This window comes from Sciurus vulgaris (genome assembly GCF_902686455.1).
Source record: "Sciurus vulgaris genome assembly, chromosome: 5".
In the NCBI taxonomy this organism is placed as follows: domain Eukaryota; kingdom Metazoa; phylum Chordata; class Mammalia; order Rodentia; family Sciuridae; genus Sciurus; species Sciurus vulgaris.
Window position 1 is genome coordinate 55,578,112 of NC_136465.1, and position 13,867 is coordinate 55,591,978.

Here is a 13,867-nt window from a genome sequence, read left to right on the forward strand (position 1 = left end):
CCACCTGCATTGCTGCATGATCTGAGATTTTTATATGGCTCTTTGTAAAATGAAAATAGAAACTTTTAAAATTTATCACTTGATTTGTGCTGCTTTGTAATCTGGAAAGCCCTACCTTGTTCATTGGTCACCAACCTTGTCCTGTTTTCTAAACAGCTGACTTGTTATTTTGCATTGGATGACTTGGGGCTAGAGAAGGCAGTGAGTCGGAGGAAAGTGCCTGGGAATTCCATGTCCTTCCCTGCCCCTTCCCCCTGCCCACTCTCCCAGGGGATTCTCCTCAAATGCCATGGAATGTTCCCGTGGCCCTTGAGTGTTGCCACCATGGAGGCTGGGAGTTGTGAGGTTCTGTTGCTCTGGCAACCCGTTGTCCATAGTCTCTGTATTGGAGCTGCCAGGGTCTGGGAAGAGTCGGGGCTATCTGACCCAGGCGTGGAGGAAGAGAACAGGACCAGGCTCATAGCCTCGGCTTTGCTTTCATCTCGGTCATGCCCACCCTTTCAGTGTTCATAGATGTGCCTATGATCCACAAGCTAGAAGGCAGTTTGTTAAAGACCTACAAACAAGATGATTACCCTGACAAGCTGTTCCTGGCCTACAGAGGTAGATGCTGGTAGTTTCAGAGTTGGAAACTTAATATAGGTACAGCAGGATTCCACTGCTGCAGAGGATGGCCCAAGCCTTCAAAGTTGGAAAGGTCTTCACTTTTAACAAAATTTCTTGGTGGGGAAAAGGGCAGAGAAGGTCCTAAGTCATTTCATAACCTCTGCCCTTCTCTGGTACCTTCCAGGAAATAGTCATGGCTTCTTGTACAGTTCTGTGCTTTGGGCCTGTGTGGGCACCACTCTTTCTTCAACAGCCACCTCCTCTTCTTCCTCCTCCTCAAGCTCTTCCTTCCTCCTCCTCTTTTTTTCTAATTCCCCAAATTGATTCTTCTGATATGCGATCAGCCCTTGGCACTGTGAAAGTCAAGGTTACCTTGGTTTGGTAACCAAGGTATATATCCATAACTTCAACCTGGTATGCAATTTTAACATTCAAAATGGCATAGTTTCAGGCTGAGGAGATAGCTCAATTGGTAGAGTGCTCGCCTTGCAAGCACCCAAAAAAAGCACCGGAAAAAAAAAAAAAGAAAAAAGGCATAGTTTCAGTTGTCCTTTTGAAAAAAGGACAAAAATTATACACGTTTGTTAACAGCACACTGTTTTTATGAAGGAAAAAAAAAAAAAGGTGGTGGCAGGGATATCTTTTCATAGGCAACTTTCCAAAACCCCAAGGAGTCCAGAACAGACTTATTGTTTGTGGGCTGTCTGCAGAGCCCATACTTGGAGGCCCTAAGACTGGACATCAGAGCTCCCTCTGTGGTTTCCTTCACAGTCTGCATGAACAATGAAGGCCAACCCTGGGTTTCTGTTGTGGTGCACAAGACCCGACTGAAGATTGCACAGGATCCCTCTCTGAACTATGAGTACTTGCCAATGATGGGTATGAAATCATTCATTCAAGCTTCCTTGGAACTCCTCTTTGGGAAGCACAGCCAAGCCATTGTGGAGAACAGGGTGAGACCCAGAGAGTGGACATCTGTGTCTGCACAACCTTAAACTGGCAAGGGGCTTTGCAGCGTCCCCAGCATTGACAAAGGCAGCACTCAAGACTCAAACAGTCCAGTTTTATCCTTTGAGGATCAGCCTGGATCTGAACCAAAATCCAATGCTATTGTACTCACTCTCTTCCAGCTTGGGGCTTGTTTGAAAGCTCTTTCAAGAAAGAGAAACTTGGAGGCTGGGGATATAGCTCAGTTGGTAGAGTGTTTACCTCTAATGCCCAAAGCCCTGGGTTCAACCCCCAGCACCACATACATTAAAAAAAAAATATTCCTATATAAGATATCAACACCTAGCTTCTTAAGAAAAAAAGAAAGAAAGAAAGAGGGACATGGGGTTGTTGCTCAGTGGTAGAGCACATGCTTAACATGCACAAAGCCCTGGCTTCCACCCCTAGCCCTGCAGAAGAAAAAAAAAAATCTGAGTCTCAGGTAGTGTTAGTGTTACCATTATTTCTTTTTTTTTTTGGGGGGGGGTGCTGGGGATCGAACCCAGGGTCTTGTGCTTACAAGGCAAGCACTCTACCGACTGAGCCATCTCCCCAGCCCCTACTATTATTTCTTTAAAGTGTTACTTCTGTTTATTTTTTCCTGACAGGTAGGAGGCGTGCACACTGTTGGTGACAGTGGTGCCTTCCAGCTTGGGGCCCAGTTCCTCAAGACCTGGCTTAAGGATGCTCAAGTCGTTTGCATCATCTCGTCTCAAAAAGGTATTGGACAAGATGAGGGCAACTGAAGACCCCCATTCCCTGTTCCTAATTTCCACCACATCTACAATCTTTCACTTTGGTCCTTACTCTCTGTCATGAGAAAAATGGTGGACAAGCCAGGTTCCTCTTTTCCCGTTATTGTCCCACTGTCAGCTGGTGACTCGGTCCCATTCTCCAGTGTCTCTGCCTCTATCTCTCCATTTCCATGTGCCACAGCTGACTGGGGGCTGTGTTCCCGCAGAACCACATGGACTCATCTTCCAGGACATGGGCTTTACAGTCTACGAATACTGCATCTGGGATCCCAAGCAGCTGTGTACAGACTCCAACATGTTCCTTGATGTGGTGGAGGTAGAGGAATCCCCACGCAGAAACTTCTGCCCAGACCTGACTTACAGTCTTATTTTCCTCTTTTTCTCCATGGCCTTCATTCATGGCCTTTATGAGGCTTGGGTTTGTTTACCTGATCTTTTGGTAGGAACCAGCATGGAGGAGCATTTCTCCTCCAAATGCCTGGTGCCACTATCTTTCGGTAGAAGACTTACCTGATGAGACTGTCTCTGCCTGTAGCAGATCCCACGTGGCTGTATCCTGGTGATCGGGAACATCATTGACTGCAAGTGGACACAAAGCCAGCTGGCCAAGTTGATGTTCACCATTAAGGTAAACTCGGCATCCTGCCTGAACTCCCTCCTTTTGCCATCTGCTCTCTCCTCCATCAAGTCTCACACTTTTTTGGTTCTCCTTTCTCCTACAGAACAAAGAGATATTCCCATTTTTTGACATTCCCTGTCAAGGTTTATCCACTGGTGACCTGGAAGAAGATGCTAAAATCTTACATCATTTTGTGTCTCAAGGTTTTGAGTTCTTCTGCAGCCAGTCTCTGTCCAAGAATTTTGGCATTTATGGTATGGTATGGGTCAAAGGAGAAGAGAGGGTCTGAGGTGGAAGTGCTGCCACATCTATGACACAAGCAATATTTTTGACAACACTTACCCTCTGGAAGGAATGCAGGACTCCAGAGAGAGAAGCATGGAGGGAGAAAGGATGAGCAATGAGCTAGAAGTTGGGCTCTGACACTAAACTAGCGAATTTAAATAATTTCACTTGGTCAAGCCTCTGTTTCCTAAGACGAGGGAGTAGGACTAGTGATCATTTAAGTTCTTTCTCCCTTGAAGGATGAGATACTTTGGGGTAATCTTTCTAGAAGAGACTTGGCAACTTCCTGGGACCAGATACCACTGATTATTCTGGATGAAGGCCTCATGGTTCAATCCTCTCTTCTGTAAGGTTGTGGGGAGAGGTGTAGGTGAAGGCCTAGGTCATGGAGGGGGGAGACTGAGGGTGAGCTGTCTTCCCAATGCTGCAGATGAAGGACTGGGGATTCTGGTCGTGGCAACCCTCAACAACCAGCACTTGCTGTGTGTCCTCTCCCAGCTGATGAACCACACCCGGGCACTGTGGCTCAACCCTCCTGCCATGGGCGCTCGCGTAATCACCTCCATCCTCTGTAACCCTGCTCTTGAGGGAGAATGGTAAGGGCAGAAGGATTGGAGTAGGGAAGGTGGGAAGAGCCCCTGATACCTAGACTTGGTTCATAGTATTCTGCTGGGTGGTTCTCTCCCTGCCATGTAGCCTATTTATCTCATTTATTCATCAATCAATTCATCAAATTTTACAGAGTGACTACTGTGTATCAACAGCTGTAGCTATGCCAAAGGTTGTCCTACCTTGGGGAGGGTGGAAAATAGAACATTCATTTTGGAAATAGGCCAATGGGTTATTTGAACACTTTGGTTTGCAGGAAGAAATCTGAAAACATCAGGAGCTTGTTATACTGGCAGAATCTGCCTGGGAGCCTGTTTGGCCTATTTAAATTACTGTGGGATCTGTGTTACTCCTTTTTCTATAACTATAACAAAATGCCTTAGGTAATCAACATAAAAAGAGGAAAGGTTTATTTTGGCTCACAGTTTTGGAGGTTTCAGTTCATGGTTCTGTTGCTTAGGCCTGTGGTAAGGTAGCACATTGTGATGAGGAGTGCAAGCAGAGCAAGTTACTTATTTCATGATGGTTGGGAAACAAAGAAAAGAAAAGAAAACAAAGGGGCTAGGGTCCTAATAGTCCCTCAAAGAGCACACCCCCAATGACCTAACTTCCTCCTACTGAGCCCCATCTCCTAAAGGTTCCACCACCTCCCAATAGCATCAGAGGCTAGAGACCAAGGCACGTGGGCCTTTGGGGGACATTTGAGATTCAGACTATAGTAGGATCAAATCTCCCTCCCATTCATAACCACCTCAGAGCCCAGGCTCCACTGGTGTGCCCTCAGGCACTCTGTTGGGGCTTTGCGCAGTGAGAAGAGTGGAAAGGCAATAAGGAGTTTCAAAATCAGGGAGAACTTGTACTCTCATTTTTTGCTATCTTTTCTTGGCAGGAAGCAGAGTCTAAAAGGGGTAGTAGAGAACATCATGTTGATCAAGGAAAAGGTGAAGGAGAAACTCCGACTCCTGGGAACCCCTGGCTCTTGGGATCACATCACTCAACAGACTGGGACCCATGGTTATCTTGGACTCAGCTGTAAGTGTCTGGAGTGGGTGTCTCTTCCCTTTCTGATTTTGGGACTGTATTTGAGCATTAAAATTCACTGACAAGGTAACCAGTTCACAGCTTTGCTCCGAAGTTGCCTTATTTCTTCTGGACACTGGGGTTGCTTTGCCAGGTGTGTGCCAGCACACTTGTAATCCTAGAGACTTGGCAGCCTGAGGCAAGAGGACCACAAGTTCAAAGCCAGCCTCAGCACCTTAGCGAGGCCATTTCTAAAAATTAAAAATACAAATAAAAAAGGGCTGGGGATGTGGCTCAGTGGTTAAGTGCCCCGGGTTCAATCCCCGGTACAAAAAAAGAAAAAAAAAAAAGTGGCACTTCTTTAAAGACCCTTCTGGAACCTCAGAAATACCAACAGTTTCTATCCCAAGTAATCCTGCCTGGGCTGGAAGAAATCAGTAGTGTCCAACCCAAGGATTTGAGATCCTGTGACTGTCACAGACCAACAGGTGGAATACCTGATCAAGAAGAAGCATATCTATGTGCCCAAGAGTACTAGGATTAACTTCACCTGTATCAATGCCAGCAACATTGACTACATCACCCAGAGCATCAATGAGGCTATCCTGTTCACAAAGAACTCAGAGAAAAGTCTTCAGTATGTAAATGACCACTAATTGGAATAAAAGCTTTAGTCTTTGTAAAAATCCTGTGCTAAGGATTCATTGCTACATTTCATCCTTTTCATATATTTATGAAGCAATGGGTAGCCTTGGTAAATGTGGGAGGATGGACGACCCAGAGAAGGGGATGTCTACCTTCCTTGGTCATATATTTATTGAGCACTCTGTTATGTTAAGGCTTTGAACTGATAATGCAACAGGTACTATTCAGTGCTTTTTCCTCCAGAAGCTTATAGTTTAATTGGGAGATAAGCTTTAATCAGATGAAACAGTTAAGTAATATTTCAAGGCTGGATGTGATAAAAGTCACAATAGATTCTCCAGATAGAAAATGTGTCAGAAATATCTCATTGTGGGCTGAAATAACTAGTGAATTGTGTGTGTGTGTGTGTGTGTGTGTGTGTGTGTGTGTGTGTGTTTGGTACTGAGACTTGAACTCAGTGTTGCTGTTCTGCTGAACTACATCCCTGGTCCATTTATTTACTTATTTAGACTAAATAAGTTGTTAAATTGCTGAGGCTGGCTTTGAACTTGCTGTCCTCCTCCCTCACCTCCCCACATCAAATCATTGGGATTACAAGCCTGCACCAGTAAACCTAGTTTAGAGAAAATCTTACGAGAAGGTAGGACTTGATTTGGATATTGATGGGTGACTAGGATCAGGATGATATGTGGAAAGGAGCTGGAGGGATATCCTACTAGGTTTGAGAACAAGCTGAGAAAGTGTCACCAGCATGATAACAAAAAGATATTTACTGGGTATCTACTAATAGATGGAACTCTTCAAAACCCCAGGGCAAAAATGTACAAGATACAATTCTGCTTTATGGTACCTTCTATTCGAGCTGGGGAGACACAATTTATGTGACTGAAAAGAAAAATTTGCATTTTTTTCCCCTCCCTACTGGTCTACTCTCTACAACTGCTCTCAATTTTGACACTAGATCATGTGGAGGGTTCCTGCACAATAGTTCAATTCTCTGGTGAACATGAACTGCATGTTCTTTTTTTTTTTTTTTTTTTTGAACTACATGTTCTAATAATCAATAGATTCTTACACGATCTACCTAGAGGTAGTGTCAGATCCCAAAGGTTAAGACTGACCCCACTTCAGATGCCAGTTTCAAGTCCAGGTTGTCACCTGGGCTTCTGACAGAACAGCTATAAATTGGAGTTTCCAAAAATTCCACCTTGGGTTTAATAATTTGCTAGAATGACTTGCAGAATTCAGGAAAACAGTTTGTTAGGTTATCAGTTTATTATAATAGGATGCAACTCAGGTACAGGCAGATGGAAGAGATGCACAGGGTGATGTATGAGGACAGAGACCTGGAACATCCAAACCCTCTCCAACTGTGACCCCTCCCCAATCCTCCATGTGTTCACCAGCCTGGAAGTTCTCCCAATCCCTTTGGTTAGGGTTTTAAAAAAGGCATGATTGATTAAATCAGTGTCCATCAGTGATTAACTCAACCTCCAGTCTCTTCTTTCCTGGGAGGTTGGGGCTGGGGCTAAAATTCCGAACCCTTTAATCATATGGTTGGTTCCGCTTGCAATCAGCCCTCCATCCTCAGGGGCTTCTAAGAGTCACCTCACTAACATAAGCTCAGATGTGGTTAAAAGGGGCTTGCTATAAATAGCAAAGGATGCTTCCTTCACCTTTATACCTCTAAACACTCAGGGAATTTCAAGAGTTTTAGAGCTCTGTGCCAGGAACTGAATGGAGATCGAATATACATATCTTTCTTACTATAAATCACAACATTAAAATGATAAAAATGTAGACAACAATAAGAGGTGACATGTACCAAGTGCCAATGAGTGTTTCAGTAAAGGGTTGAGCCAGGAGGAACTGATTGTCCAAACCCTGAATATTCCAAGGGTCTTCAGGCATGGCCCTAGACCTGCTTCTCTTGGAGATTCTGTCTGATAAGAGTGTCTTGGTGAACACGAGGCCCCCCGGATGTGCTCAATCAGTTTGACCTCTGGGGAAAAATGGAGACTGGATAGCAAAGGTTGGTTTATGTGAGCACTACATGCTTATGTGTTGACCCCCCAGTAAAAACTGAACACTGAAGCCTGCTGAGTTTCTCTGGTTGGCAGCATGTCATTCATGGTGCCACATACTCGTGCTGAGGGAGTTAAGTGCCACTAGAGTGACTGCATGGGGAGAAGATAACTGCCACGCCCACCTGCTTTCTCCTGGACTCCGTGTTGTGTGCCTTTCTTTTTCCTTTGCTAATTTCAGTCTGTTTTCTTTCACTGTAATCAACTGTTACCACGACCATGACAGCCTGTCTGGGTCCCATGAGCCCTTCTAAGGAATCATTAAACTTGCAGGTGGCCTTGGAGGCCCTTGACACATACATTAAATTAGGTGCAGAGCTGGGTCTAGCTCAAGGGTTTGGGCAATTTTATTTTCAGGTCCCTTATCTCCCTAGAAGATCACGCTTGTGGGGAGTGCAGACAAGTTGGCTTTGTGGGGTTGGGTTTGAGATCCTAGAACCTACCTGCTAAATCTAGTGGACTCCTGCCTGGAAATTAAATAGTTCCATTTCAGTAGACTGTAATTCTTTTTTGAGGTTACCAGGGATTGAACTCAGGAGCACTTGACCACTGAGCCACATCCCCAGCCCTATTTTGTATTTTATTTAAAGATAGGGTCTCACTGAGTTGCTTAGCGACTCACCGTTGGTGAGGCTGGCTTTGAACTCTTGATCCTCCTGTCTCAGCCTCCTGAGCCGCTGGGATTATAGGTGTGTGCCACTGTGCCTGGCTAGACTGTAATTCTTACAGAAGAAGCAGAAGTTCTGTCTAGAAAAGAACTGCAAGCAAGTTCATGGTATCATGTAGCCATCTCCTCTGGCTTTCTGTTGTTTCAAAATGAATTGATTTTTAGTCCCTGTGTTTGTCCACAAATTCAAGTTCCTCTTCAGGACTTCTGAAGCTTCCTTTGTCCCCAGGTCCTAAGAGCTTCCTGTCCCTTCCTGTCAGGATAACCCCTGAGGAACCCTTAGTACCTGTAGGCATCCTGATTTTGATTCTCAAAAGTGCGTTTGCTTAGCTATGGTTCTTCCCAATCTCCTGGACCAGAGAAAACAGAATCTAGGGTTATGTAGGTCAAAAAATTTTGAACCACTAAGCTTTAAAACTTTTTATTGTAAGCATTTTCAAACAGTAGAAAGAATTATAAAAGGAACCCACTTGTACCCATCACATAGTTTCCATGGTTAAATAATGTTTTCTCTATATTTCCATGCATACCTCCAAAATATTTTGAAGCAAATCATCACATATTTTCATCTGTAACTATTTTTAGTATATGTGTCTAAAGACAGGGGCTCTCCTTTATAAAATAACCACAAGAACATTATCATGTATCCTCAAATTCATATTACTTAATATCATATACACAGTATCATCTGTACACATATTACATATATATATATATCTGTACTTTCCTAAAATTATTCTTTTTAACAATGTTTTTTTATACTAAATCATTTGTAATTGTTCATTGTGGTGGTTTAGTTTTTTTTTTTTTTAGTTGTAGATGGACACAATACCTTTATTTTATTTAGTTTTTTATGTGGTGCTGAGGAAGGAACCCAGTGCCTCACACATGCTAGGCAAGTGTTCTACCACTGAATCCCAGCCCTAAATTTTTTTTTTCCTGAAAATTCTTTGACATTCCTCCCAAAAAAAGGTAAAGTTCTGAGGTTGGAAGTGTATCTTGGTGGTTAGTGCATGCACAGCATGCACAAGGTCCTGGATTCATTCTCTGGCATCCCCAGTAAACAAACAAACAAACAAATGAGGTAAAGTTTAATTCTTCTTGCCTTAGGGAAATTTCTAACAAAAAGAGTACGGTAGGGGTGATGCTGTGTGACTTCTGCAGCCAAGTCTTAGAAGGTGGTATAGCTTCCACTGGTCCTCTGTCTCTTCCTTCCTCTCCCCTGCCCCTGCCCTTCCTTCCCTTCCACTTCCCATCTCCTTCTCTCCTTCTTGCTTTGTGAGCAAGCCAAGCAGCCTCAGGGATTGGCCATGTGTGAGCATTCTGGCCCCAGCCCTAGAGAAGGTTCCAGCTGACAGCCTGGATCAGCTGCTAGACATGTGATGAGTCTAGTCTCCAGCCTTCAAGCCTGAGTGGAGCAGAGATAAATTGTCCCTGCTGAGCCCTGCCCACATGGCAGATTCATAAGCAAATTAAATGTTGCCATTTTAAGACACTAAATTTTGGGAGTATTTGTTATACAAGTATAGACACCTAGAGAAATTCTTTTGTCTTTCCTATCTCCTTTAAAAATACAGTTTCTTCTTCCATCTCCACCCCCTCCCCCCCACATGGCAGTTTCTTAAAATTGAAGAACTGGGTTGCTATAGTTTGGATCTGGAATGTCCTCCAAAGGCCCCAGACAGCTCTTTTTTTTTTAATGGTCTTTGCAAGATCACGTGATACATGGTTTTGCTTCTTTCTCCAGGAAACACATGATACTTGTTGACTTATTCCCATGTTAGCAGTCATTGTTGATCATTGCTTACCTCAATTATTCATTAGTGTCACAGAATAGCAATATTTTACTTCCATGGTGCTGGGGCTCAAACCCAGAGCCTTGCACCTGCTAGGCAAATGCTCTACCACCAAGCTCTATCTCCATCCCAGAAAAGTGACATTTTAATTCTAACATTCTTTCTTTCTTTATTAGCTGGAATATATTTACAAATAGAAATTTGCCCTCACTGTGATTTACTTTATATACATTTTATATAAGAAAGGCAAAATTAGAGCTCATTTTCTCCATTAATTTTTTTTTTTTTTTTTTTTTTTTGTACCAGGGATTGAACCCAGGGGGAACCACTGAGCCACATCCCCAGACCTTTTTATGTTTTTTATTATTATTATTATTATTATTATATATTTTTTTATTATTTAGTTATTTATTTTGGTACCAGGGATTGAACTCAGGGGCACTCAACCACTGAGCCAGATCCCCAGCCCTATTTTGTATTTTACTAAAAGACAGGGTCTCACTGAATTGCTTAAGTGCCTCGCTTTTTTGCTGAGTCTGGCTTCGAACTTGTGATCCTCCTGCCTCAGCTCCTGAGCTGCTGGGATTACAGACGTGTGCCACTGTGCCTGACCTATTACCTGTTTTTAAATGAATGAGTTAGGGACTAAGGCTGTAGATGAGTGATACAATGTTTGCTTATTTTCTTTCATGATTATGTAAAGAATGTACACTGTTTCAAAGTTAGATCTGCAAAACAAGATATGTTCACAAATGCTGCTTTTACTGTACCTTCCATGGTATTTCTTCTTTTCTTCCTTAAAAAAAAAAAAGTTTTGTGATTTACCTTTCCATTTTGTTTAAAATCAAATCAAATATACACAAATACGTGTAAGTATTCAAAATCCCTTTAAAACAGTAGCCCTTGGAACACAAAAATAGCATTCTGTTGATTAATCTCAAATTTGAATGGTTAGGGTCTAAGGAAGATCTGTGTTTACCCTATCCTGTACTCATTTGGCTTTCATTTTTTCAGACCAGAGTTTAAAATTTTGGTCTGAATCCCTTCCATTTATGGATAATTAATGTAATTCTCAAACTGGATGTGTACCTTTGAGCAGATAATTTCCTTTTTCTGAACTTACCTTGCACATGATAGGTTGGAATAACACTTTTTCAACATCTTTTTCTAACTAAGAACTTGATTATTCACCAGACTTTCTTCAGTTAAGGCGTATCCACCCCCACATTGGTGCATTATAGTTATACATAATGTTGGAAGTTGTTGGTACATATTTGTACATGCACATAAGTCATTTTTATCCTTAAAGTATCATGACCCATTGAATTATCACACTATCTAAACTTTCTTCTGGCTTTTATATTCTAAACAACTCTATCAAGCATTTGCCAGAGGAACTTCTATAGAAAACAACCTATGGGTTTTAGGAAGCCTTTGTTCCAAGATATTTCTATGTCATTCCACTCATCATCCATAGCAGATATCAAGTCCTCCTTTGTATTTTTTATGAGGAACTATGTTAGCCGATAAGCACACAAAGAGGTATAGGACATTATGAGTCAAGCTGTTGAAATTTCAAAATTCTTACCAATATTTTTTGCTATTTAGCTCCTAAGTAAATAAAACAAAAAATAAATTGGAAAAAAAATTTAAAAAATAAGTTGGTTTACAATATATATGACACCAAGAAAAAGAATTTCTTACTGGAAAAATTGGCTAAAGATACAAGCCAGCAATTTATTAAAAAAGAAACATGAATATTTGAAAAAATTATTATTCATTACTTATTAAATAAAGCAAACAAAATATTTTAAGAGAGTGGAGAAACAAGACAATAAAAATAAAATAGTCAATATCCTTAGCATCCAAGAACAGGAAATGAAAGGGGATTGTATAAGTCAGTTTTCTCTTACTGTAACAACATACCTGAGATACATAAAAGAGGACAGGTTTATTCTGGCTTATGGTTCAGAGGTTTTAGTTCATGAGCAATTGGCCCTATTACTTTGGGCCTGTAGAAAAATAGAACATCATGGTGGCAGTTTATTGTGGAGCAAGCTGTTCACCACATGGTAGCCAGAAAGCAAAAAAGAGTGAGGAAGAAGCTAGATAAGAAGCTAGGAATACCCCCAAAGACAAGGACCTCTGACAAGGCCACATCTCGCCCAGAGCCTCATGTACACTAGGCAAGTACTCTAACAATGAACTACATCCCCAGTCATAGTCCCCACTTCTTAAAGGTATTGCCACCTCACAATGGTGCCATGCTGGGTCCTAGTCTTTAACACATGGACCTTTGGGGGATATTTTAGATCCAAATTATAGCAGAGAATCTGTGACATTGGATGGCAATAGAAAAATCAGGAACCAAGACACTTTGTTTAGCCTCTTGTGGGAAAGGAGCCAAGTGAGGCGGCACATACCTGTAGTCCCAGTCATTTGGAATTCTGAGGTAGGAGAATCCACTTGAGTCCAGGAGTTCAAGCTCAGCCTGGGCAGCATGGTGAGATCCTGTCTCCAGAATAAATAAATAAATACATAAATAAGTACATAAATAAATAAATAAATAAATAAAGCGAACAGTATGAACTAAGTATACAAGATTATTATCCACTTGTGTTGTGTGGCTCATTTGAGCAAGGTTTATGGTATCTACCATAAAATTCAACTACTTATATTCAGATTCGGAATAGAGAATGGTGTAATTAGAACTAAGATTATGCAGGAAAAAGTATGACAGGAGAGAAGCAAAAGAGATACAGAGCTTACAGCCAGTAACTACTGGTTCGATCATGGGATCTGGCCTGGGTGTGAAGGAAAGTTAAGTTAGAGGGAGAGGAAGTGACATCAGTGAAAATGGTGGATTAAGGAACTCTGGACATCTCCTCCTCCACAAAAGCAGTGAGAATCTGGCAAGTTGTCAGCAACAACTTTTTCAGAACTCTGGAAATTATCAAAGGCTTGCGGCAACCCAGGGAGTGTTTATTCAAGAAAAATAGCTGAACAATGAGCTTCGTAGTGCTCTAACTTGCCGTATTCCCATCCGCCTCTTTCCAGTAATGACATAATTTTAAAAACCAACAGCAAAAAAAAAAAAAAAAAAACCAAAAAAAACAACAACAACAAAAAAAAACCAACAGCAAGCAAACATGGTGAAAACCAGTTTCTGTCAGACAGGACAGAACAGGGCTGAATGAGTTTGGGGCTCCTTCGAAGCCTCATTCCCAGAGAATTGTCAATATTTGATCTGTCTGGTGGTTCCTTGGAAGACACCACTTTTAAGTCTTACTGATAAGAACTAACACAACAACAAAGCCTTGTCAACATTGAAAACATTTTGCAGTGATGGTTTAACTTTGCAACTGCCTGAGATGGTGGGACAGATGATAACCTAACTAAAAAGCTAACTGAAAAACAGGAAAAGACAGAAACTGAGTTGCCTACAGGGGTTTTGGAAAGTTCCAACATATCCCTAGAATCTATGCATGCAAAGGGTTGTACGTGTACCTGTTGCAGCTTTGGCACTCCTGTTGCCCAGGCTGGTGTCTCCCAGTATACCCAGCCTCAGTTGCCTCCAGCCCTTTGGAAGCCCCAGTACCAGCCTGTGCCCAAGGCAGGAAGGATGACAAAGCTCCAGTCCCTCCTGCTACTATGAAGATAGCTGGCAGGTGTTTTCAGTCCCACTTCTCAATACTGACCTTCCTTATATGATAGTCACTGACCTGGCACCTCACTGGGGTTCTGCCCAAAAAATTAGCTTGCTGCAGCCTCTCTAATTCAAGAAAAATCCAGAG

The 13,867-nt window shown here is 42.1% G+C and overlaps 1 protein-coding gene across 1 annotated transcript; it reads left to right on the forward strand.

The window, feature by feature from the left end:
• Positions 1 to 488: 488 nt before the first annotated feature.
• GOT1L1 (glutamic-oxaloacetic transaminase 1 like 1) lies at positions 489 to 5,537 on the forward strand (the record flags this gene model as incomplete). Its single annotated transcript, XM_079141741.1, has 9 exons — positions 489 to 603; positions 1,378 to 1,559; positions 2,202 to 2,313; positions 2,555 to 2,664; positions 2,884 to 2,976; positions 3,071 to 3,221; positions 3,683 to 3,848; positions 4,751 to 4,893; positions 5,362 to 5,537. The coding sequence occupies 9 exons, from the start codon at positions 489 to 491 to the stop codon at positions 5,535 to 5,537; spliced, it is 1,248 nt and encodes a 415-aa protein (XP_078997867.1).
• Between the last annotated feature and the right edge of the window lie 8,330 nt (positions 5,538 to 13,867).